The sequence below is a fragment of the Misgurnus anguillicaudatus genome, chromosome 15, assembly GCF_027580225.2.
Source record: "Misgurnus anguillicaudatus chromosome 15, ASM2758022v2, whole genome shotgun sequence".
Taxonomy (NCBI): domain Eukaryota; kingdom Metazoa; phylum Chordata; class Actinopteri; order Cypriniformes; family Cobitidae; genus Misgurnus; species Misgurnus anguillicaudatus.
Window position 1 is genome coordinate 23,672,931 of NC_073351.2, and position 27,232 is coordinate 23,700,162.

General features: G+C 38.3%; 2 protein-coding genes across 3 annotated transcripts in view; one reads left to right on the forward strand and one right to left on the reverse strand.

The window, feature by feature from the left end:
• megf11 (multiple EGF-like-domains 11) overlaps positions 1–18,827 on the forward strand; it is a 155,222-nt gene extending 136,395 nt beyond the window's left edge. Inside the window, exons 18-26 of one of the 2 annotated variants that reach the window (XM_055174098.2) lie at positions 1,040–1,168; positions 1,846–1,974; positions 2,229–2,357; positions 5,829–6,062; positions 6,574–6,692; positions 10,435–10,489; positions 11,809–11,868; positions 14,970–15,179; positions 17,189–18,827. In XM_055174098.2, coding sequence (XP_055030073.2) covers positions 1,040–1,168; positions 1,846–1,974; positions 2,229–2,357; positions 5,829–6,062; positions 6,574–6,692; positions 10,435–10,489; positions 11,809–11,868; positions 14,970–15,179; positions 17,189–17,364 — 1,241 coding nt within the window. In that variant the 3' untranslated portion in view covers positions 17,365–18,827. The remainder of the gene's footprint in view (positions 1–1,039; positions 1,169–1,845; positions 1,975–2,228; positions 2,358–5,828; positions 6,063–6,573; positions 6,693–10,434; positions 10,490–11,808; positions 11,869–14,969; positions 15,180–17,188) is intronic. The other variant, XM_055174099.2, reaches the window with a different exon arrangement.
• Positions 18,828–21,364: 2,537 nt separating this feature from the next.
• On the reverse strand, positions 21,365–26,866 carry rab11a (RAB11a, member RAS oncogene family). The gene is made up of 5 exons (XM_055174195.2): positions 26,687–26,866; positions 25,019–25,214; positions 24,583–24,776; positions 24,352–24,432; positions 21,365–23,852 (listed from the first exon to the last, which is right to left on the reverse strand). The coding sequence occupies exons 1-5, from the start codon at positions 26,724–26,726 to the stop codon at positions 23,716–23,718; spliced, it is 648 nt and encodes a 215-aa protein (XP_055030170.1). The 5' UTR covers positions 26,727–26,866; the 3' UTR covers positions 21,365–23,715.
• Positions 26,867–27,232: the final 366 nt, after the last annotated feature.

A 27,232-nucleotide genomic window follows, 5' to 3' on the forward strand; every position in this document is an offset into this window, starting at 1 on the left:
CAGGATTTTTCTCATTTTAATGGACTTTAATAGACACCAACAATTAACACTTAACTCAACACTTAACGTTTTTTTTAACGGAGTTTCAAAGGACTATAAACAATCCCAAACGAGGCATAAGGGTCTTATCTAGCAAAACGATTGTCATTTTTGACAAGAAAAATAACAAATATACACTTTTAAAGCACAACTTCTTGTCGAGATCCGGTCGTGATGCGCCAGCGCGACCCCACGCAATACGCCATCACGTCAAGAGGTCACGGAGGACGTATGCGAAACTACCCCCCAGTGTTTACAAGTGTGTTGAAAGAGGACCGTTCCGACGTTGTTGTATGTCAACTGATACTAATTAATGTCTTTGTGGCAGTTTATTGTTTACAATGGTCCGCAAATGTGCGTTTTATATATGTAACACGTGACCTCCCTACGTCACTACGCATTTACGTGAGGTCGCACTGGACCGGACCTAGACGAGAAGTTGTGGTTTAGAAGTGTATGTTTGTTATTTTTCTTGTCAAGGGTGGCAATCGTTTTGCTGGATGGGACCCTTGTGCCTCGTTTGGGATTGTTTGTGGTCCTTTGAAACTCCGTTGAAAAAAAACTGTTAAGTGTTGAGTTAAGTATTAATTGTTGGTGTCTAAGTCCATTAAAATGAGAAAAATCCTGCAATGTTTTCCTCAAAAAACTTAATTTCTTCTCGACTGAACAAAGAGGGACATCAACATTTTGGATGACATGGTGGTGAGTGAGTTGTCTGGATTTTTCTTTTAAGAAAATGGAATATTCCTTTAACAAAAACAACCTTATTGTAAAGTGTTACGGAAAATTTTTCTTCTCTTGTTTTCCACGAAAGACAGAAATACAGGTTCGGAATGACACAGGTGAGAGTAAATGACCTTTTATTTTCAGTTTTGGGTAAACAGTCACTTCAAGCTGTTGAGGGATCAACTTCATATAAACATTTTGTCCCAGCAAAGTATTATATTTAAATGTATATACTTTAAGAGTTGCTATTTGATGGTGTCTTTGGCATCTGCAGTTTGTCCCATAGGCCAGTGGGGGCCTGACTGCTTGAACTCATGTAACTGTCACAACGGAGCCCAATGTAGTGCCTACGATGGAGAGTGCAGGTGCAGCCCAGGCTGGACCGGCCTCTACTGTACACAGCGTGAGTCTCTTACATACACGTTCACAGATTTACCAACAAAAGCCGTCTCTGTTACGCATACACAGATCATTCACCTAACATCCTTTAAAGTGACACAGTGACATCTGTTGGCAGTATTTCAGAACTGCAACAGAAATCTCAATTCGAAGTACTGGTGTACACGCAATGAAGAATAATGAATGTGCGTTTTTCATGTCAGTCATTAAACCCATATGTGACCTTGCTCAAGGCTAAAATCAAACACCATCAGCATCACACCTGCAAAAACAATTTTTCATTCATTACGTCAATCATTTCAAAGATTTTGATCCCTCCTCTCCGTTGCCACTTTGAAACTTTTTTCTTTCCCTGACTGCAGTAATATAAACTCATTTTTTTGAGAAGTGATGAAATCAGTTTGTATTTTGCTGCAACGTTTGCTCCAGTGGGCTTGTTATCTTAAGCAGCCAGACTGTGTTGTGTGTTTACGTACTGTAAGTGTGTGTTTATGATTCACTAATAGTGCCATAGCGAAAGGGGAAACACTGCCGTGCTAATGCGGCTTAATTAAGGAACGTGTTCGGATAATTTCAGGCCATTACGAATGTTGCAGCACTGGCTGCTCGTGGTTTCCTGTTGATGGTGCCATCACTGTGTTGTAGGTTAATGTGATGTAGCAGGATATCTCTTTCCTTCAGGCTGTCCCTCAGGGTTTTATGGGCGAGACTGTGCAGAGGTGTGCCGCTGTCAAAATGGAGCTGACTGTGATCACATCACTGGCCAGTGTGCCTGTCGGACTGGTTTTATTGGGATCAACTGTGAACAGAGTGAGTGTCAGAGTCTTTTATAGTATGTGGGTGTCTGTGTTTGTGTTGGGGGGGTGAGAAATTCAACTTGAAATCGACCTTGCCCTCACAAGAGTATATCTGCTGACACAATAGTGATGATGATGATGAGGATGTTGATCCGTGTGTGTCAATCCACCATCACAGACAGACATTTACAGTCATTGTGTTTTATATTACAAAATGTTGGCCTGAGGCTTCAGTTAATTGTATTTGTACCTGTGTCTTTTTTACAGAGTGTCCTCCTGGGACTTTTGGCTATGGATGCCAACAGCTGTGTGAGTGCATGAACAACGCCACCTGTGACTATGTGACGGGAACGTGTTACTGCAGCCCCGGATACAAAGGAATCCGCTGTGACCAGGGTAACAATCTCTACCTCTTTTCTTCCTCTACATTCATTGTAAGTTTTCAGAGCAAACTCATAAATCAATTGCACACGCTCGCAAAGATTTTCTCTGTTCTCACAGCATATTCAATACTTTTCTGCAGAGTCAAACATAGCTACCCATTATTTATTTTTAGTCTTACTTGCTAATGCAGGCATCACTATTTTGCACTATAGTGCACTACTATTGTCCATTCTGTGATTTTTTAAAGTATAAAATAGTAACACGTAACCCACACTGCTGTAGTATTAAATGAATAGTTCACCTCAAAATAAAATATTAGCCCCTATTTTACTCACTCTGACTTTCTTCATTCAGCCAAACAATGGGTATTGGATAGTGCCCTATTTTTAAAACTCCAAAAAAGCTCATCCATCAAAAACTAATCCAAATCGTTATTAAATGTCTCCTGAGGTGAAGCAATGGGTTTTTGTAACCTTGGGTCAGAGGTCGCCTCCAGTCTAACCTCATCTGTGAACACGTATACAGCCGTAGGTTGTAAAGTTTGAAAAATAAATGTTTCCCTGCAAAAACCCATCACTTCATCTTAGAAGACATTTAAGAACTGTATAGATTACTTTTTAAGTAATGGGTGAGCTTTCTGGAGCTATAAAAATGGGGCACTATCCAATGCTCTTATAAAACTGAAAAGAGGCAGGATATTATTTAATATAACTCCAACTGTGTTTGACTGAAAGAAAAAAGTCATATACATCTAAGATGGACTGATGGTAAGTAAAATATGGGCTGATTTTCATTTTTGGGTAAACTATTCCTTTAAAGGTGCAGTGTGTAATTTTTAAAAGGATCTCTTGAAAGAAATGCAAAATAATATACAAAACTATATTATCAAGAGACCTTTTAAAATGAAGCGTTATGTTTTTATAACCTTAGAATGAGACGTTTTTATCTACATTATCTACAGAAACCCTTAACGGACAAACCTTTTTACTAAGTTGTCTCCAACGATGAAATGTTTGTCTGGTGGTGCCTATCATAGCTTCTTTATGCATTTCAAATGCGAGGGTTGGGCAGTGGGCCATTGGTTGCAATACGCAACCTCACCACTAGATGCTGCTAAAATTTACATACTGCACCTTTAACGGTGGAGTGCACGATATCTGAAAAACTGCCGACTACCAAAACATACTTGTAGCCAATCAGCAATAAAAGGCGTGTCTACTAACCAACATTGTTGCCTGGGTTGCGTATGTGTGGGGCGGGTCTATCAACAAAAGGTCCAGATTCTATTGGGGTAGGGGCGTATTTGTTTAGGTGATTTCAAATATCAACATTGGCTTTCAGAGATCATGCACCCTGCCTTTAACTTGAATACATCTTCAGTCAGTTGAGAATTTTAAACAATAAGAAATTAGCATGCCTGTAGAATTCTCATGAGACTACTCTGAGACTACTCTGATTTATTATTATATTTTTTTGTATATTTATTGAACATTTTTCAACTTAAACAAACCATAATATAATATAATTTATTAATATAAACCATAATCATTGAAGACGAAGATGGAGAGAAAAAATAAAATAAAATAAAAAGGGGTAACGGCAAAGTAACAATAATCAGATGTATTCTAGGTCAGTGGTTCTCAAACTGGGGTCTGGGGCCCCCAGGGGGGCCTCAAGATGGTACCAGGGGGGCCCCAGTTTTATGACATTTTATGAAATGCATACATTTATCATGAATTCTGTGTAATTAAACCATAAAAATAAGGCTACTAACCAACAGCACTACTTTGTATAATTTAATGTTTTGTTAAATTAAAATGTTAAGTTTTATAACTGTTTTTTGTCATAAATTTTCTTTTGGGGGGCCGCGAAGGAATGCACAGTACACAAGGGGGGCCGCATGCTGAAAAAGTTTGAGAACCACTGTTCTAGGTCACTAAAAAGGAAAAGAAAAATTAGATATTTGAAAATTAAGTGGATAACCAGTGTTGGGGAAAGTTACTTTTAAAAGTAATGCATTACAATATTAAGTTACTCCCCAAAAAAGGTAGCTAATTACATTTCATTGAAAGGAATGCTTACAGTACTTTTAAATTACTTTTGCGTTACTTTTTCTTACTTTGCAGTTGGTTTTTTATGACTGAGAAGTTCTGCATTCATAAATTGGATATTTTTTCATCGCAAAAATGTCAAGCTCTGGTCTGGCTTCTCCATTTCTGACTGAAACTGTTCACGCATAGAGTGTGTAATTCTAAGTTAATATGTTCAGTTTAATGCAGTACATTGTTTTTTTTACATCTAATTAATTAAACTGAAAAGTAACTCACATTACTTTTTAAAAAAGGTAACGCAAATATTAATGTGTACATTTATAAAGTAATGCGTTACTTTACTCGTTGCTTCAAAAAAGTAATATTATTACTAGGGCTGTCAAAAGATTAATCGCGATTAATCGCATCCAAAATAAAAGTTTGTGTTTACATAACATATGTGTGTGTACTGTGTATAATTATTATTTATATATAAAAACACACCCAATCATGTATATATTTAAGAAAAAAATGTTATATTTATATATAAAATATTTATATTTATATATAATATAAAATTATAAATTATAGAAATGTATATACAGTATTTAAATGCAAATATTTCTTAAATATATACATGAATGTGTGTGTATTTATATATACATAATATTTATACACAGTACACACACACACATGCTATGTAAACACAAACTTTTATGTTGGATGCGATTAATCGCGATTAATCTTTTGACAGCCCTAATTATTACGTAATGCACGTTACTTGTAATGCGTTACCCCCAACACTGTGGATAACCACACTAAATACACAATGGTAGTACAAAGCAAAGTTTGAAAATTCATGCACTCACTTGGGGTACATGAACAGGAAAACTCTTCATCAAGATAGGTGACACATCAATCCCTAGCTTAGTGATATAAGGCTTCCAGATATTATAAAACTGATCTGGTTGATCATTAAAGGCGGAGTCCACGATGTTTGAAAAACGCGTTGGAAAAGGAGACGGGCCGACTACCAAAACACACTTATAGCCAATCAAATCAAATGCCGGTTTGCGTATGTGTGGGGCGGGTCTATCAACAGAAGGTCCAGATTCTATTGGGGTAGGGGCGTGTTTGTTTAGGTGATTTCAAATATCAACATTGGCTTTCAAACATCATGGACTCCGCCTTTAACAAAACATGTTAAATATTCCAATGAGATTAGTTCCATTAAAATCTTGTGCCATCCAGATATAGTCGGAGTCGTATCACTTATCCATCTCAATAACATGTTTTTCCTGGCTGCAAATGTGAGAAGATTGTACAGTCTCTTTTCATTTGATAAAGTAAAAGCTTTATCCGTCATACCGAGGAACTCTGATTTATTATTAACTTTAGTAAATGTATTAGTAAATCTACTAATAATTTAACACAATTATATTATGTGTAACAGCTGCTTTGGTGATGGAGGAACTGAACCCCTACACTAAGATCAGTCCTGCTCTGGGTTCAGAGCGCCAGTCTGCCGGTGCTGTCATGGGCATCATCTTCCTGCTCCTCATCATCATGGCCATGCTCAGTCTGTTTGTTTGGTTCAGACAGAGACAGAGAGACAAAGGCCAGGACATGCCCAGTGTCTCATACACTCCTGCTCTACGCGTCACAAACACCGATTACTCCCTCTCCGGTGAGAACCTCCAATGGGACTATAAATTATAATGAATTTTGATTCATTCACATATAGTTTAGCTTGGATTAGAGCTGTGTGCATTTCTATTTAGTAATCTGCAGAGAAAACAGCTGTTCATTAAGGTCTCCGAAGTACTTAACAGTAGCAGACTGTCCATATGCTGATAAACTTCTTTGAAATATCAAATTAATGTTTTAATGATGTGGAAAAAACCGCATACCCTGCAGAATAGACCAGCTTGAGTTCTAGAGTTTGATGGTGTTTGACCAAGGGAGGGTAACTGGTTATGCTAGTTAAGAAGCTTGGTAGAATTACAAGTATCAAAAACACAACAGACATTCCTTGTTACAGACTATATAGGTGTTTAGATGCAGTTTTGGGTGATGTGACTGTAAGTGGCTTGATCAAGTCTTAAAGCTTTAATTAAACCAAATGCCCTGCATTATAAAGCATATACATAATGCTATGTGGGAGTTTTAAACACTGTTGGCTTGCTTTATTTCTGTAGAGACGTCTCAAAGCAGCAGCGCTGGCCAGTGCTTCTCCAATCCAAGCTATCACACTGTAGCACAGTGCAACATCTCTTCCTCCGTCACAAACAACCTGGATGGCACTCTCACGCTGAAGGTGAGCACACACACTTTGGGCAATTCTCTCTCTCTCATCAGAACAATATAAATTCTGGGTTATTTTCAACCCAATGTTGGGTCAAAAGGAGCCCAGCAGCTGGATTAAAATTACCCCAGAAAATGTTTATATAGGACCCAACAATGGGTTAAAACAACTCAGCATTTTGGGTTATAACAACCCAGCATGGGTTAAATTACTCCACATTTTTAGAGTGTAATCGGTTTCGGCAGATAAAAGCAAATTTTCCCCACTATCTGACATTGTATGCTTGTTTAAAAATATTGATGATCAGGGCAGATGATATCCAGGTGATGAAAAGGGGCAGAATGCATCAGAACTGCTGGTGATTATTTTGAATTGGGTGACAATGACAGAATTGCAGTTTAAAGGGACACTCCACTTATAATGTGCTTTTTTTGCAGCTCCCAGAGTTAAACATATGATTTTTACCGTTTTGGAATCCATTCAGCTGATCTCCGGGTCTGGCGGTACACTGAAAAAAATGATTCATTGAATTTAATAATTAATTTTATATTTTATTTTACGTTACTAATCTTTTTTGTTTAAATGTAGCTTAAATAAATTGATTGCAACCACTTACCTTAAAAAAATTGATTAAATTCAATGATTCATTTTTTTCAGTGTACCAGGGTCGGACTGGGAACAAAATTCGGCCCTGGCAATTTTCTTGTGGAACGGCCCACAACTGGACCGACGACACCCCCCTCCCCCCCACTAAAATCGCCCCACTAACCCAATGTTTTGATTTATTGAACATTAATATTAATTTCACAGTAGGCTATAGTTAAAATTCAACCACCGCAAACTCTCTTTGCCATGAACAAATCTGACAATGTTTTGTCAAAGCACCACAAAAACACTTTACAATTTTTGCACTGATATATAAAACAATACTTGTGTAGATAACCCCTTTTATATTGAATACAATAATATGTAAAGTATATTAATGATAGAAAGTGCAGGTCTACAGATTATAAAAGTGACCGGTGTTATAAAGTTTATGTAGCTTTCTTCACTTTCTATTAGATAGAGCAGAAGCAGTAAAAGTGTCTCTCTTTCTATTCCTCCCTTGCAGATTAAAAGAGCTTAATCCACTCATTATGTCAGATTCAAAATGTTACTTGCTGTCACTGTGACGGGTGACTTGACTTTACAGCTTTGCGTTTTTATATCTTGAGTCAGCTTATAATGACTGTTTGCCCATCTGAGCTATAACTGCTCGTTTAGTGCAATGGGCTTGATATTAACTTTGCTTATTTGCTACCATCTCCATCTCTTATATCTAAAATGTTTGTTCAGAAAGCAAAGATGGTTCATTAATAATATTTATAAAAATACGAAAAAGAAAGTGCATTGTGACTTTCAAAACAAGTTGTTATAGCCATAGAAACCAGAGGCACGCTTGAGACTGCACATACGCTTTAACGCATTAGCGCCGACTGACTCTGATCACGGACCGAAGTAATTAAACTGGAACAGACCCAGACCCAACTGCCCCTTTAAAATATAGACCCGGAAGTGTACGGGTCCTCTGTGAAGACCTCTAATGCATACAACCAATGTTCCCTCTAATTTTTTTCAGCACTGAGCAAATTCTTTTTTTTCTGAGCGCACATTTCAGTCCTGTGAGCAATTCGCAACCACACGACCTGCCGAAAATGACCACGAGCCTGCGTTAACCATAGGAGATTCAAAGAGATGACAGTGTAGCGTGTAACGGGGTTTACTGTATACACACGTATAATGTTCAATGTGGGCCTGTGTATAAATCCCAATACATGTAATTAACACTAGGGCTGTGACGGTTAGGATTTTTTTCTCACCGCGGTGAAGCATCAAAAAATCACGCGGTTATGCGGTTAACCGCACAACAGTAACCCCCCAAAGCCCAAGCGACCCCAAACCAGACCCGCATATCGCATCACTTCAGGAATCCAATAGTTTGTTTTAAATCACTGTTTTGAATCACTTTTTCCTCTTAATAAACATTTTAGTTTCTTGAGATCGCCCCGTGCAGCTGCTCATTTGACTCGCTCTCACTCTGTGCTCGTGCTGGCACCTGTGTGAACTGAATGCGCTGCTACCATTGGCTCATAAAAGTGTCTGTCACCGTAGCAAGATAAGCGATTGGTTGAAAGTTTCTTTTCCTTCTATAACACTCGCTTTCTCTCTCTCTTAATTCTTTTACAACAGCAAATGAATCAATGTTTATGTGCGGTCTAAAAAAATGTGCGCGGTCTGACAAATCTATTGCGCGGCCACTTTGACTGGCCTGCGTGTCCGCGCGCGCGCGCAGCTTTTAGAGGGAACATTGCATACAACTCTGCTCAAGTTCAGAAACATGGACACAATGTGACACTGAGCTTGCCTCGGCTCGCACTTCATCGAGAAACAGAGAGCATGCAAACAAATACCGAACTCGTTGGAAGAGACACGTGCTCGCACGCAAATGTCATTGTCACGGAAAAACAAAAAAAAGTTATGCTAGATATACTTGGGTGGTTGTTAATATACCTGGCCGACTTTTTCTCGCGGATCTTCTCCGCTCCCCCTTTCTTCTTTTTGGAGCCTCTGTTGTCCATAATGATTATTCTTAAGTGCAAGGCTAAATGATGCGCTATCATCACTGTATATTTCCCCATGAACCTCGCGGCTGCTTGGACAAATCCACTTAGGGGGTGGAGCAGGGGGGCGCGATCGTAACACACACTGAACCTGTCATGAAGAGGCCGAAAATATTTACCTGTCACCCGCCCCCCAAGCTAAATGCAACTGCATTTATACATGACGTGCCGAAAATAAATAACTTTAACATTTTGGCATTAAAAAAAATTAATCTCGGGGGCCACCGGCCCACATGTCGACCGGCCCACCGGGCATTTGCCCGGTTGTACAGATTATCCGTCCGAGCCTGGGCGGTACCACTTTTAGCATAGCTTAGCATAATCCATTGAACCTGATCAGACCACCAGCATCGCGCTAAAAAATAAGCAAAGAGTTTTGATATTTTTTCTATTTAAAACTTGACTCTTCTGTAGTTACATCGTGTATTGAAAATTAAATTAAAAGTTGCGATTTTCTAGGCAGATATGGCTTAGACTATACTCTCATTCTGGCGTAATAATTATGATATTACACAGTGCCTGAAAATAGTCCCCTGCTATTAAAAGTAACCAGGCGGGGCTATTTTCGGGCAGTGCGCAACATCACTATGTCTCCCGCAGCCATGTTACAGCAGCAAAGTCCTTGATTACTACGCCAGAATGAGAGTATAGTTCCTAGCCATATTATTCTAGAAAATCACAACTTTTCCGGCAGTCTTAATACACGATGTAACTACAGAAGAGTCAAGTTTTAAATAGGAAAATATCGAAACACTTTGGTTATTTTTAGCGCGATGCTAATGGTCTAATCAGATTCTATGGATTGTGCTAAGCTATGCTAAAAGTGCTAGCGCCAGACCCAGAGATCAGCTGAATGGATTCCAAAATGTTAAAAATCAGGTGTTTAACTTTGGGAGAGCTGTGAGATGAGCAGATTTGAAAAAAAAGTGGAGTGTGCCTTTAAGGATTTCACAGTGTAATAATTTGAAGTTTGAAGCAAAACTATCGCTATCTATCGATGTCATTCTAAGTAATCGACATAGAAATTTTGCATCGTGCATGCTTAGTAAAATGTTTATTCATGTAAATGTTTTCCGATTTCTTTTTCTCTTTAGAAAGGAGACAAGAGCAGTTCAGAATGGAGAGCGTACTGCAATATCAACGACCTGGGTCAGTGTCCTCAAATTTTCTATCAAACTTCTATCTGTTCCCACCAGACAGTGCCTGAAAAATGCAAATCAATCTTTTCCTCTGCTCGACCTATTGCACTACACAAATATAATGTTTGCGTTTCGTTGAAGCCACAGTGAATTGAACTACTCACTTTCTATTCTGAGTTTTAAGCCATGAACACCTGCTGGCACTTGGTGCAAGAACTTCCCCTACTGTGGTTTTATTAAATTCTTACATTAGGTGGCACACGCACGCAGAGAAAGGTCGGGCTTAGCCTACATTATTCAAGGTCACTCGGGCTAGGGGAGAAAAGAGTTCATTACCGTTCTGACTTTCAATCCCAAACCACCTCACCGCATTATATCTACCTGCTGGTCTGCTGATGAGGGCTCGGGATAACATACAATGTCTCTGACACATGGGTTGGAGATCGGGTGTTGTAAGCTGGGAGGGGAAGTAGAATAAGACCAGTGACCACAATGACCAAACTGGCTATGACTACACCAAGTTTTTATAGGAAGTTTTACTCTATTCTATATTTGAAGAATTGAAGTGTGGTTTAATGTTATAAAACAGTCGGACTGTACTACATCCTGTGTTTTATCAGCAAAAAAGGTTATTTTGTAGCATCACTCTATGAAAAACCTTTTGTAGCACTATTATCTTAATGGTACCTGTCTACAATTCTGTTTGCTAGTAATATGTTTTGTAGCATTATTGTTATAATAATCCGTTTTAGTTTTATCTTACAGCCATTAAATCCAAGCACCCTAGCGAAAACAAACCTGCAGTGAGAACGACTTAAGAATGACTCAAATGACACAATATAAGTCAAGTGTGAATTTTAAGTCTTCGCCTGTGCCTATTTTTGACATGTTTGAATGTTATTTTGTGGCAGCATCCAGTCAATCATTTCTGAAAAACAGTACCTGTGCTAAAGAATTTCAGGAGAAAATGTATTTTTGTCATTTCATTTGAAAAGGTTACTGGTGATTTTAAAAGAAATCATATTTTCCCACCTCAGGCTCAAAATCAGTCAGTCATGTGGTGAAAAAAAACACCCTTTTCTGAGAATTACCCTTTTACTTGACACCATGGTATAGCATAGTGTTCTTATCATTCTGTCACATCTTTCTTTATAAGTGTTTAGTATTGTATTTGTTTTTCATAGCGTTAGAGAGGCATATTTAGCTTAAATGTATTGTTAGTCACTTTAGATAAAAGCTTCTGCCAGATTCACAAATTTTTGTTAATGAATTTATATTGTTTTTGGGAGAATAATGAACCAGAATGTCTTTATTCATGTGTTCTATTAGGAGTAGCAAGAGGAGACACACTTACACTGAGAGACAACAAAACCACCAGGATGGCCAAAGGTAATCACAGTGCGTGTGCGTGCGCATGCGTGTATGCGTGCGTGCATTCATTCATTATACATTATGTTTTGAACTAGTACGACATGAGACATGTCCCTTTTAAATTTTTGTGATCTCATTACTCAGACCGATTTTTGACTCTTAACTTTGTGAGAGATTTAAACAACATTTAAATAACACACAGATGATCACACATTCATACAGCAGTGGTGGGCCATATGAATCTATGAAACTATATGAATCACTGATTTACATTTTAATATATTTTTCCATGAATGTGTATTAAATGAATCCCATAATCAGTGTTGGTAAAGTTCACTTTCTACATGAACTAGTTCAAAGTTCAGTTCACAAATTTAAAAATGAACAAGTTCAGTTCATAGTTCAAAATTTTGAATTAGTTCACAGTTCCAAAAATGAACTAATTTATAGTTTTTTTTTTCCATATTTTTTTTTAAGTATTACCATAAGCTATAGCCCATATAGAACCACAGACAGCAATTATTTTATCACTTTTAACACTGAAGCTAAATGCATCAGATTTCATCTTCATATCCAACTTTAAATCCTTATCCAACCAGGGTTTACATTAGCATTGTCTTTTAATTTTTGTATTTGCTTGCACATACCTTGAAAGGCTAGCCGGGTACTTCAAGGGGGTCGCACACCGGGCGAGAAGCGCTTCTCGCCGTCGCATGTAAGACAACACGCACGGATCGCACACCCCACCGGCAGGTTAAATATCGTAAGCTTAGTAAGAGTCTAATTCAAGATCCAGAATATGTGCAGCAGCCTATGTTAATCGTTAAAGATTTGGAATAAATATGATGTTATTTAATGTTAAACTATGTAAATGGCGTGGCAGGGATTTCTGCAGCGTCCAGTGTGTCACCTCCATGCTGCTCTTTGTTTTGATGACGCATGGGGCCGTGAAACACTGGCTGGTGTTGCCAGATTGGGTGTTTTTTCTGCTACACATTACGGCCTGTTTACAGTGTGTTTAGCCAGGTTTTCAACTGGAAGACTCTATCTTGCACCCTATTGAACAACGTTAAACTGAGAGAGCATGCCGTTAACAAACACCAGAATGAACGAGTTCACAGTACATTCATCAGGCAGTAATAGGGTACAGTACGTTCAGTTCACGTTCACCCAAAATATGAACGAGTTCATGAACTTTCGTTCAATGAACTTGTTCAGGCACAACACTGCCCATAATAACCTACTATCTTTATTTCATAGCTTTTCTTTTGGTTGTGCTGCTTCCAGTAGTGTATATTTATGATAGAGCATTTATCCAATCATATTTCAGCCAGCGGCTGACATCATGTGTTGCCAGGGTCAAAGAAATCTCCCTAGGCCTTCAGAACGAACAGTGCAGGCGCCTTGCATGAACCAATCTGATTTCAAGTTGGTGTCACCGAGGCCATCTAGCTGGCTTACAATTACGTCAGCATCTTCGCATCATTTGAATGGATTAACCCCCAGCAGTTTCAAACATACCGGGAAAAAATTCCCACATACAGCGCAGCTTAACCCAGAGTCACGGAACACTATTCAATCTGTCCCGGCTAAAAAACAGAACTGACTGTAATGGATGCCATGACTTGATTTCCTTCAGAATAAAAATTTGGGTGAGAGCATGATTCAGCTGCATGCATTGACATTGACATTTTGCGGTGACTATTCCTGTGTCCACCGCTTCAGTCGAACGGACATTCTCAGCCCTACAACAAATTAAAACTTATGTCAGAAATACTAATAGACAGTCTCAACTTCATGGCGATAGAAAAGGACTTTTTGTTGTACAACAGAGTGAGCAAACTCTTCTTGAGGAAAGAAAAGAGGATGGATTTTGTGTACAAATAATCCGTAGGCTAATTTGGTGAGTTTAATGCATTTTATTTAGTAAGCAAGTAATATTTGTAAATATTTGTAAAATGTATTTTTTGAATATCACTTTTTTAATAGTAAACCTTATCAAAACTTTGCATTTTCTTTGAACACTGTCAACAAAGTAATTTGTTATACTTTGATTCTTCAGATTAGTTGTTAAGCTTTTTCAAAAAACATTTATTTATTTTGCAAAAAAAAGAGTTTTCCTTCATTTCAAAAACCTTTCAAATGGGTTTCTTGTATAATATCCATTGAGGCTCATTTTGCATTTTCCTTTATTTTTAAAATACAGTAATTTCTATTTTACTTTGCAATTTTACGGTTAATGTGTTTCTATTGTATGGGTCAAAATGAACGCTTTTTCTTTTATTCCAAAAAATCATTTGGGTATTATAAGTAAAGCAGGGGACACACATAAGGATTTCCCACCGATTATGAATGTAATGTGGTCTCTTTAACGGATCATGCCCAGTCTTTTCCAGTTGTGCTCAGTCTTTGTTTACAGTCACAAGAAACAATCCTTAAGTGTTTTCTGTCCAGTTTTAGAAGGTTTTAGCCTTTCCCAGCTTTAAGATCATGTTCCATGAAGATATTTTGTAAATTTCCTACTGTAAAATATATCAAAAATGTATTTATCATCAGTAATATATGCTGCTAAGGACTTCATTTGCGCAACTTTAAAAGCAATTTTCTCATTATTTTGATTTTTGCGCCCTTAGATTCCAGATTTTCAAATAGTTGTATCTCGGCCACATATTATAACAAACCATACATCAATGGAAAGCTTATAAATCAATTATTTATCAATTTCAGAAAAATGTCCCCTTATGACTGGTTATGTGGTCCAAGGTCACATTTGTGAAACTAACTTATAAAAAGCCTGCAGTATCATCATTTGGTATAAATAACTCTCAATGTAAGATCTATAAAGATTGATCCTGGCTACATTACTCATGTACATCATCCAAAAATATCTTAAGGACTCTGAGATGCTGTTTCTACAACATTGAGAAGTGTGTGTTTTGCATCTTTTACTGATTAAATAAAGATAAATCTGACTTTCTAGATTTCTGTAATATTTAATCATTTTTATTACAAATTACATTTTTGTCTCTCCAGTCTCTCCCACAGGGTGATGTGATGATTACACACCGCGGAAATAATGAAAATCTGAATCTAATATCAGTTTTTTTTTATGTGTGTAGATTACATAAAGGCCTCCATGTGCAGCTCCAGCTCATGTTCACTAAACAGCGAGAACCCATACGCCACTATCCACGATCCGCCCAGTCTGGCCTGTAAGCACACTGAAAGCAGCTACGTGGAGATGAAGTCCCCAACTCACAGAGACCTGACCTTCTGCTCCAGCGCCACCTCGACCCTGACCACTGCCAGCAGGAACGTTTATGACGTGGGTAAGTCTGTACAGCCTGTTCTTACACAAGGTCATGTTTATTTATTACTTTATACCAATAAGGACATCTAGTTTTCGGCTGAACATTAAGAAAATGAAGGCAAATTCTTAAAAGGACCGTGTCGGAAAAACAATAATATGCGGTTTATAAGCAAAAAGGATCAATTTAGAAGTGTTAATAATAATATAAATGTTTTAAAGGGACCCTCCACTTTTTTTTTAAATATGCTCATTTTCCAGCTCCTCTAGAGTTAATCATTTGATTCTTACGGTTTTGGAATCCATTTAGCTGATCTCTGGGTCTGGCGCTAGCACTTTTAGCATAGCTTAGCATAATCCATTGAATCTGATTAGACCATTAGTATCACGCTTTGTTATTGAAAGTAACCAAGGGGACTATTTTCGGGCAGTGCGTAATATCACTATGCCTGCTGCAGCCATGTTACATCAGCAAAGTCCTTGATTATTACGCCAGTTTGAGAGTATAGTCCATATCTGCATAGAAAAACGCAAATTTTAATTTTCCGTTGGTCTAAGTACATGATGTAACTACAGAAGAGTTGAGTTTTAAATAGGAAAAATATTGAAACTCTTTGGTTATTTTTTTGCGCAATGCTAATAGTCTAATCAGATTCAATGGATTGCGCTAAGCTATGCTAAAAGTGCTAGCCCCAGACACGGAGATCAGCTAAATGGATTCCAAAACGGTAAGAATCAAATTTTTAACCCTAGGGGAGCTGGAAAATGAGCATATTTTCAAAAAAAGTGGAATGTCCCTTAAATGCATAAATAACAGTTAAAGGATAATTCCGGTATTTAACACTTTGAGTCTCATTTCTTGTTTGTTTTGGATGAACTACAGTGATGGACACTGAAATTTCGACAATTGGTTGTGTCTTGACTTTTTGACTTGTTTAGAAGCGTCTCTTGACTGCTTCAGAATGGAGGTCAAGGGCCATGCACAAACATGTCATTAAAACAACACTTAACGTTCATTTTCAAAACTGTACTACTCACCGAGTGGTTCGTGGTGTTCGTTGATGATTAAAAACAAATATATCGCCACAATGTATGATTTCATTCCGTGTTATTTGCTATAGTTGAACTATTTTTTCAGATACCTCACAACCGCGTATATACTTCCGCTCTATATTTGAGTCTGAAGCGTTAGCACACTTGATGGCGACAACCACTTTGCCGTACAAGAACGCTGAACGGAACTCTGTGTCTAGCGTATAGACAGTCACAATCTGGTCACTAAGCCATCAAATATGGGAAAAATTTCTTCTGAGAGAAACCGAGCAAAAAAACTACAACCACATGTAAACAGACCCCTTTTTTCGTTTCCGGCAGCCGAGTGATATATCAGCGAGCAATGAGTCTTCCAAGAGAAGTCAATGGAATTTTACAAAATACCAAATAAAACACGTCAGAACCTGTATTTCGCTACACTACTTGTTTTTAATCATCAACGAACACCACAAACCACTCGGTGAGTAGCACAGTTTTGAAAATGTACGGTAAGTGTTGTTTTAATGACATGTTTGTGCATGGCCCTTGACCTCCATTCTGAAGCAGTCAAGAGACGCTTCTAAACGAGTCAAAAAGTCAAGACACGACCCATTGTCAAAATTTCAGTGTCCATCACTGTAGTTCATCCAAAACAAACCAGAAATGAGACTCAAAGTGTTAAATACCGGAATTCAGAAGAAATACAAACCACTAGGGTAAAGATGAGTTACGTTGTCATAATATAATATAATGTTGAAGGATAAATGAGAATTTACTCATTAAGAATATTGGAATATTTTGGCCACTTTCCATCATGGTGCAGTCACAATATTGCCTAGTTATTTTATTACTGTTAAAATGACTTTTTTAATACTTTTATTTGATAAAATTTAAAATAATTCAATAAGAACTAGCACTGGGATAAGGGATATGCTTGATTTCTGATCAAACTAAAGGCGAGTAAATTCAGCTGACCCCGTCATCACCCTTCTTTCTCAGAACCGACAGTGAGCGTTCTTCAGGGACCCAACGGACTGGCGACGGGTTTCTCCCAAAGTCCCTACGACCTCCCGAGAAACAGCCACATTCCAAGCCACTATGACATCCTACCCATGCGCCACAGCCCCACACACACGCCTCCTCCTCCAGAAAGCCCACCGAGCTCCCTGCTGTAGAGCCCACTCCTCCATCAGACTGAAGACTGGTCTCTTTTATCAAATATCTGCCTCTCTTTATATTCCTCTTTCTTTCAAACACACATTCGATTTCAAATGCATGAGTAAATTATGTTGGACATGACACACGGACTCTATTCCTCTTTCTGTTAAATAGAGGAGGATTGCAGGAACTGTACACAAGACCAACAACAAGAGCGCTACTGCTGAACAGATTTGGACACCAGCGACTATTCATTATCCTTCTCATCTATCAATGACTTTTGTAACAAGCTGTGCGTAACACATCAGGAAATACAGGTGTAAAAAGCATCCTTTGTTTAACGGCCTCTCAATGACTGTGAAGAAGAATTTTGGACATGTTTATTCTTCATGACATGAGCTCCACAGACTGGAACACATAATCAATGCAACTCAATGATCCAGAACTTTTCTAATCTGGAGTTGGCATCGATTTGGCACTGGGAGTCAGTGGTGACCATGAAGGGGCACGTCTGTATTCCCCCTGAGCAATTGAGCATTCAGAAGTGACTCCAAGGCTTTGGTGACATGGTTTAAAAGAAATATCCTTATTGTGCAATGACAGTCAGTTACCAAACATACACCTACAGATTACTTTGGTTGAGGGAATATCGATCATAACTTTATAACACATTATAAATCTTAAAGAGAGATATTTATAAAAGTTTATGAAGAGAGCCTGGGATCAACATGAGCTTAATAATGCTGTAATGCTCATTTGTGTAACAACCTGGTGCTTTCTACTGTACATAGACGTTTATGACTGTTGCGATGAGTTATTTGGTTGTGCGTCTTATAAACGTGGGATTAAGTTGTGTATTTTAAGTAATGCTTTCAACTGGTTTAGTTGTTCTCAGTATGTTTACATTTTTTAAACATGAGTTAGTGGGCCTTGGAGGGTTTTAATTTTGTGATTCTGTATTTAGGATGTTTATTTATACTTTGTTCAAATGATGTTTTTTCTTTGTGTAAGTGAAACATATTTAAAATGGAAAAGAATAAGCATGAACAAATAAGGATACCAATTATTTTCATGTGCTTGTGCTATTTGTGCACAGTATCAGTGTATAACTTAACATTATATGTTAGCGTTCATGTCAAAATAGACTCCAGGATCAGACCTCATACATGTCCTTAAAAAAAATCACGGTATAAATAGATTTGGAGATGTGCTTCATTCCTTGTGTATTGGCAGATTGTTTTGCGAGTCGTTGATTTCAGCTTTGTTTTGAAGTGGCTTCATTCCCTCACGATAGCAATAACATAGTGACAATCATTCATAAATAAAACAATGCATTTCATCAACGCAACCAGCTTTACAGCTCAATGACTCCCCATTTGCTTTTATGATTGGTTTCAAATTTGATGCATTTAATGTTCTTCCCATTTTACTGCTGCTTGATGTTTTCTTATAAAATACAAAATAAACTTAGAAGTCCCAATTGCAGTGCTCTCTTCATTTATTAATTGTACGTTATGAAGTACCCTGTCTGTCAAATCCTGGCTAAAGTCTCAATCTATTTATGAGATATGGAGCATTAAAGGAAAACACCACTGTTTTTCAATATTTTACTATGTTCTTACCTCAACTTAGACGAATTAAAACATACTTATCTTGTTTTAATGTGTGCACTTAATCTGTTAGCATTTAGCTTAGCACCCCAATTATTCCTTAGGATCCAAACAGGGATGAATTTAGAAGCCACAAACCATGTTTTTCCTATTTAAAGGGGACAGAGAATGAAAAACCATTTTACCTTTGGGCTTTGTTGAATAATGGTAGTCTACCCACATTCACAAACATACAAAAAGTGCTAAACATGCTAAACATCTCAGTCTCATAGAAATTCCTCTTTTAGAAATGTCAGCCAGAAAACAGCCCAGTCTGAAAAACTGATGCTTATGACATCACAGGCATCTAACTGCCCCTCCACTTTAAAATAATTGGCTACATTTTTTTGAGTGGCAGCAAAGTCAGCCAATCAGTAATGAGATTGCAAGTAAAGCCAGTAGGGGGGGCCAAATAGGTGCAAAACCAGTTGTTTAAAATCCCCCACCCTAATAAAGCTATCTGAGAGAGGTTTTTAGGAAGCTTCTAAGGCATTACAAACCCAAACAAAAAAATGTTTGTCTACATGTCACATCACAGAACAAGGATAAATACTCCGTTCAATCATTCTATGTCACCTTTAAAGACTGTTACATGAGGAGTTACACAAGTAAGTATGGTGGCACAGAATAAAACGTGGCAATTTTAAAGATGAGAGCTGTATTGTATGGTGGAGGAGCGCTTCGTTTGCAGCACTTCAACCTCGGGCGCAGTAATATTGACATATGTTTGAGAGAGAGGGGGAGTAGTCAGGAGTGATGATGTTACTGTGCCCGAGGTCAAAGTGCTGCAAACTAAGTGCTCTTAAGCCATACAATATAGTTCTCAATTTTATCTGCTTAAAAAATCGCTACATTTTGTTTTGTGCCACCATGGGCCCATCCCAATACCTCCCCTTCCCCTACATTTTTGCCCTATAACTTGCTTTTGCGCGTGCACGTGTAGGCCGTCCCATTACTTTAGTGAGCAAGACGGAGTGCTATTTTCCCCTTAGAATCAACCCTCAAAATGTAGTCAGGACCGATGCAGGCTTAAAACGAAGTGGGAGATGAAATTACCCAGGACACCTTGCAAGCCCAGCGAGTTGTTAAAACTTTTCAACCAAGATGGTGGACACCGCTGGAAAGAACAACTATATTTTCGCAAATAAGCATGTTAAAGTTCTGGAAATTGATGGAATATGTTAGTTTGAACACGCGTTTTGTGAAGTTTTGAACACTAATGTTAGAAAATATTTCACAAAGCTATCAGACGATGTCTCCGGACTGCTTCGAGAGAGTCTGTCCATCATACATCTGATCTGGGAAGTTTTGTCAATATTCAGGATGTGTGTTCCGGCGTTCACATGAACATGTATAACCCGGGCTTATTGAGAGTTCAATCATATTAATACTAATCACGCTGCACATGACGTAGATGAGCACATTCGCTACGCTACTTTTCTTATAGTGGTGTCCCATTTCATAGGGAAAGATTTGAAACCCCACTTTCCTCATTGAGGGGATTTTACGGTTGAGGGCACTTAAAACCAAGGGGAAGTTTTAATATTTACTCGTGTAACTACTCATGTAACAGTCTTTAAATAGTAAATACATGGAAGTGTTTGGTGGCTTCTAAATTCATCCCTGTTTGGATCCTAAGGAATGAATGGGGCTAGGCTAAATGCTAACACATTCACAACGCGCTGTACAAAGATTTAGTGCAGGCATTGAAAAAAGATGGGTATGTAATAATGTGTCTAAGTTGAGGTAAGAACATAGTAAACTATTGAAAAATGGTGGTGTTTTCTTTTAAATTTTGATTTCACACATTGATTTTTATGTCAATCTACATGACCTTACTCAGTCAATATTAAAGATATAACAGAATGTTCTTTACATTATGTAGGATGATTTTATGCAAAAAACAGTAAATGACAAAAGCACATTAGGGCATTTCGTAAAGAATAATTTTCGATAGGACATTAATTTATTATTTAAAAATAATGCACACCCAAGGTGATAATGTGGCAAGATTTACCACAAACATTGCTCTGGTGGTTATTTTAAGACATTTGACAGGTTATGTGTGCGTTTTACAGAAAACTAATCAACACCCATGAAACATTTCTCAACCAATCAGTATAAAGCATTGAACAGGTCCATGGTATAATTTTGAATAAACCACTTTAACTTAAAAATCTAAAATTTCCTTCTGAAAAGCACAAAAAGTAAACAGAACACCCTACACTTTAAGAAAAAATGTACAAATCTGTCACCGGGGTGGTTCCCTTTCATAGAGTACACCTTTGTACCCAAAGAGTAATAAAACACGTGACAATTCTCAACTCGAAATGTATAAGGTGTGTAACAAAAAAAGCAGCAAGCACAATTTTGAATTAACTACATATTTTATTTGCTCATTTAAACTGGAATTACAGTGGACAGAGTAATAGTATAATTATAACAATACAAAATAAATCACAGTACAGTGCAGACAAAAGAAACAAAAAAGTAATAATGGTTCTTGAGGCAATACGTGAAAGATCCGACAGTCAGAAAAGTAATATCCAGGTAATCTAACTAGAACACACCAGCTATGTGCAGTGCATGGGCAGGTCAATATTGTGCCATCTGTACCCTCACATCATTGGCACTGGCCCCTGATAGCACCAGAGACCCCTGCCACTAAAGAACAGTCATACAATCAGGGTCCTAACTAAGCGCGGTAAACTACAGAAACACACCCTGGCCTTTTCCTTTTCACGTCAAAAGTACTGCATTACCTCAACGTGCTGCTATACAAGATACAGGAGACTGAAAATGACTCGCATGCACCTGTGCGCTAACGTTGGCCCATTCCCTTCAGTCTTTCATTTTTACAATTACATTACTCGAGTTTGAAAACAAGCCACTGCGGTCTTGGAAGGGCCGTCGATTTCACCTGGAATGCGATGCTGTCGAGAATTATCTTGGTGAGAAATGTTTTACCTGGGGCTGGGGTAATTAAAGTCAAAGAGATCGATAACCAAAGTGAAATTGTCGAAAAGTAATTGACTTTCGGGTTGCAGACTAAGATGCTGAGGTCTACGGTATTTTTCCACTCTTGAGGTCATCCGTGGTGACCGCTATATAACATGCATTATTAATTCAGTCTTTACTGATATTTTATATCACACTGAATAAATTGTATTAGACAGCCATTAAGCAAAAATGAGCATCACAGCTTGTGGTAGTCTGCCCGTCTGCTGGAATAAGGACAAGACTTGTAGGCTAAAATACATAATACATTCATAAATTATCACACTTGTGTCTTAACGTCTAAGAGTCCCATCGCCTCGCCACAACAATTAAAGGCTACCACAGAATAAATACAAGTTACATGTCTGGAGATTATAAACTGTAGTGCGCCAAGTCTAACGGGGAGATATTTTACATTCAGTGCAAAAAGAGAAAGTATCCAGTCTGTTCCCTAGAGTGCTTTCGTGTGATGTGGTCGTTCGCTTTTAGGTATTAACTGCCGTTTGTTTTTCCTGCTCTTAGCTGCAAAAGTACTACGTTGTTGTGGAGGTGGTGGTAAAATAATAAAACGTGTACATAATTTAGGAGAAGTGACAAGGTAAAACGCAAGTATCTATTCCCTTCGTACTGAATGGGCTGCGGTAGTGTTATTTATTTTCAATTGTGTTTGAGAAGAACTTGTGCCTTGTTTGGGCACTGAAGCGCAAGTAATTTCCCCTCTACTGCGCTTAAAGCCGCAGAGAGATGCTTTTTCCGCATTATGACATCAATTACGGTTTATTACAAACTGAACTTTGCTGTAAAATGTCTACGACATCCAAGACAATAACTGAGATTAAATCACCGGAAAATGGTCAGTATTACACTATATTACAGCATAATGATAGCACTGCAGAGCATCACGTGATGAAGGCCTCGCTGCACTGACATGGAGAATCGAAGAGGTGCTGTGTTTTAAGCAACATGCATGAAACCGGAGGCGTCGTGGGTACGTTCCATCAAGAAAGGCACTAAAACCACTATTCTACCTCGAATGCAAATGATGCACATGATGGCAGGGAGAAAATAGCACAGCAGCGGTAGCTATGGATAGGTCTGAGGCACCGTGTTCAAAGTTTAAATCCTCTTCGATGGGCCGTGATGGTAAAATAATGCAATGCAAGGATGCCGATTTGTAACGCATGGAGGAGGCCGCAACTTAGCTTTACAACATGCAATGTAACCCATACTTGGATATATATATGTTTATATATATATAAGGTGAAGTCTGTGGTTTTTGGGCCCTAATCACTGTCTAAACATCTATCAACAGAGACATCATCTCTACACATCACAATATTAAATACAGCAATACCTCCAAATACTGCACGTTTCTCCCCTCCACCCCAGACACGACGGCAGAAATGGGGCTGCTACTAAAGACGTATACATATATGAGCAAACGTTCGCGAATGAAATTATATATTAAGACATTTCAGTGAAGATCGGCACGACGATTATTAAAATTCTGCAATATAAAAGCCTACATGGCAGGAAGAAGGGAAAAACAAGCATAGTCCAGACTGCAGGTGGTGACCCCTTGAGATTCCAGCTTTGGAACCAGCCTCTGTGCTCAAGCCTAGTTGTGCAGCTGCATCTCAGACCCAGCGCAGTCTTGAAGAGGAGGGGAGAGGGTGTTGCAGGTGGGTGCTCGGGGAGGGGGGGATTAGGGTACGGGTGCTGCTAGATGTTCTGGCAGCACTGCATCTTTGGTTTGTTCTCAGTAGGCTGCACCTGGATGGACACCACATTGTTGCTAGGTGACATGTCGTTATCCCGACGGTCGGACATCTGCTTTTGGGACACGATCCGGTAGATTTCTGCAGGATAGAGAGGGATTGTAAGGCGTAAATTCTAGGACTAACTCGTACGTGTTTATTGGCTGTAAGAACCATTTACAAACTGGTAACTATAACGAACTTTGTGTCGCCTACAACCACAGAGGCGCAGTCATATTACAGCAAAAGTCATTACAGGGAATGTGTGATGCCCTTAAATGTTTATTTGTTCCAGCCAGCTCTGCAGATGCCAGGATCCAAACAGAGGGTCAAAAGAAGACCAAAGCTCTTTATTGTGGTCACGTCGGGCTAAAGAAACCTACCCAACCAAGACAGGCCTTTTGATGAGTCATTCATAAGGATCAACCTTCAACCGCTGGCCAATCATTTACAATTTTTCTTTTACCCTTCAGGCAGGCCTGTTTCCAAACCTATTTTTAGTATGAATATATTCATACACTATTAGAAAATAACTGTTTATCATCTATAACCTTGCACGGCTGATAAGAACGTTACTGGCTTCTATGCAAAACACACTTACCAGTCAGGATGGTCTGAAAAGCGGTCTCTACGTTGGTGGAATCCAGAGCTGAAGTCTCCAGAAAAGACAACCCATTTTTTTCTGCAAACATTGGGAAAGGTTATTAATTTGGTTTATAGGTATCAACCGTGTTAATCAATACAAAAAGCAAATGTCCTTGTAAAACACTGGCAACATGAGTTCAATGAATAAAGAGTTAAAGGTCCACTGCTGTGTTAATGTGCTTCTAACCTGCAAATGCACGTGCTTCGTCGGTGGGCACGGCCCTGAGGTGACGCAAGTCACTTTTATTGCCTACGAGCATGATGACAATGTTGCTGTCAGCGTGGTCTCTCAACTCCTTAAGCCAGCGTTCCACATTTTCATAGGTCAGGTGCTTGGCAATGTCATAGACTAGGAGAGCTCCCACAGCGCCTCGGTAATACCTTTACAATAAAACCATAGACAAATTATACAAATGATCAATGACTCATTCAACGTTAAATTTGAATGCAGAAATTTATATAAAAACAGTTGTCGGTGCATGATTTTAATAAAAAAAAGTCTCCAAATAAAAACAAACTTTTCAATGTATTTAACACAAAACCAAAAATATATGTTTAATACATAAGGGTTGCAGGTATTGAATATGAGAAACTATTTAATGATCATTCATGTTAGTACTTACGCAGAAGTGATAGCTCGATAACGCTCCTGTCCGGCTGTGTCCCAGATCTGAGCCTTCACCGTCTTCCCATCTACCTGGATGCTTCGTGTAGCAAACTCCACTCCAATGGTGCTTTTGCTTTCGAGATTGAATTCATTGCGGGTGAAACGGGATAGCAGGTTACTCTTCCCCACACCAGAGTCCCCAATGAGGACCACTTGAAAATGAAACATTTCATGGTTTTATATCACACAACAAATTGTTATTTATTCAAGTACGGGTACACTAAATAGTGTGTCCGGAATAAAATAATGAATTCTTGTAAATACTGAAACTGTTGTGTGCTTATGTCACAGCTTGTTCCGACTCTGAAGTGTATGTAAACAGATTGAAAAGTGTGGGAAAAGATTCAGTGTGACATTTAAACTAGTCTGATCTTTCTAGGTTAATCTGATCTGTGTATAGTGCTTTGAAACACCGCCTATTGGTTAAATTAAGATCTTACAAGGCTCCAGACTAACTTTTTCACTAGGAGCACACGAGTGGCCCCCAACTGAAAATTTTAGGGGCGCAAACAGAAAATTTAAGGGCACACACCGAAAATCAACATGCTAACCAAATATCCACATTTCTACTAATTTCCACTGTATTACTAATAAATACTTGGATGATAGATGCAGAAAGTACAATGTGCTGTTTCAAATTCAGTGTCACATCACAAAAAAAGTCAAATTTACTGGTCGCACATGTGCAACTGGATGTAAAATTCAGTGACACGCTCTCAAATTTTGGTGGCAGTCTGGAGCCCTGTCTTATTTCAAGACATCCTGACAAGTTGAGAAAGGTAGTTCAGGCGATTATTCAACAGATGACGTAACAGATCTCACGTGAGTGCACTACACAGGTTAGCTATGAGAACAGTGTATGGCATTAATGATGACTAATGAGTACGCAGATGAAACATCTTTCAGTCAATCCCAAAAGGTCCGAAATTAAACACTTCAGGAAAGAAAAACACAGGCCTGCCTCTGCCCCAAAAGAAAAAAAATCACATCTGATACGGCGTAAAATGTATTTATGGGTGATAGTATACGATCGTAACAGTAAGCAAATACTAATATATACCATTTTAATTTAATGACGTATATAACGTAACAGTATATTTATCCAGATTGTCATATAACTGACATTGCTTTGTTCCTCATAATATTGACATGTGAATGTTGACATGAGTACTGGCACCAACTACATGACAAACTAACTATTAAACTTCGAAGACAGAATAAAGACCCTTTATCGAGACTTTCATTTGGATACAGGGACCATTTCCGCCTGGTCCACTATTTCAGCGACTGTAACGGCTAACTTCAGCTAGCCACTTCAAGGTGTGGTCTTATCTGCGGTAAACGGTGTTTTATTGTGTCGATCAACAATTGTATTGACGCCGAACATACGTGGTGGTTTGGGTACAAGTGAAAAATGCAGATAAATGCCCAAACTTTGCAAATAATTCAATTCCAGTCGATAATCAGGGCTTTGTTTGTGTCGTTATAAGCGAGCTAGCAGCCGGTTAGCTGGCCTCTAGAGCTCGAGTATTAAAATACAACCGCTCTAACGGTTCCCGACACAATAACCACAAAATGATAACCGCTTTTTCTTATTCACTCCAGACAACAAAATTAAACTTACCCTTAAACAAGTAATCATATTCGTCGTCTCTCGTCCCCATTTTGGCTAAAATAAAAGCACAAAGAATGAAGGAATGTGAAAGAAAGGTGGACTCGATTCGTCCCTGTGGTCTACGCTGCTGCTGCACTGCAGTGTGTTTTGTGATTAGACAGTAGCCATGCTAACAGGTTAGCAATCAGATGATCCAGCAGTGAAGTGTTCCGGGTTAGGGTCTTTACAGCCTATCAAAATAAAAGCGTCTTTTTTGGTAGTTTGGTTGTTTTATTTTGTGTTTCTGTTTTCAGTAAGGCATCGTTGAATTTAAGATACGCTTTTGTGATCAGAATATAAATTAATTGTTTGTTTGAACATATTGCCCGCTGTATAATTTAAAATAAAAAATTACAAAAGTATTAATGTGTTTTATTATGAAGCACTGAGCATAAGCCTGATTTCTGTGAAAAAAATATACGTTAGGTTCTTTAAGAAAGACAATTCTTAAATTTATTGGTGATAAATAATTTAAAAGAAATAAGCAGGTAATGAACAAAATCACAAAATGCAATA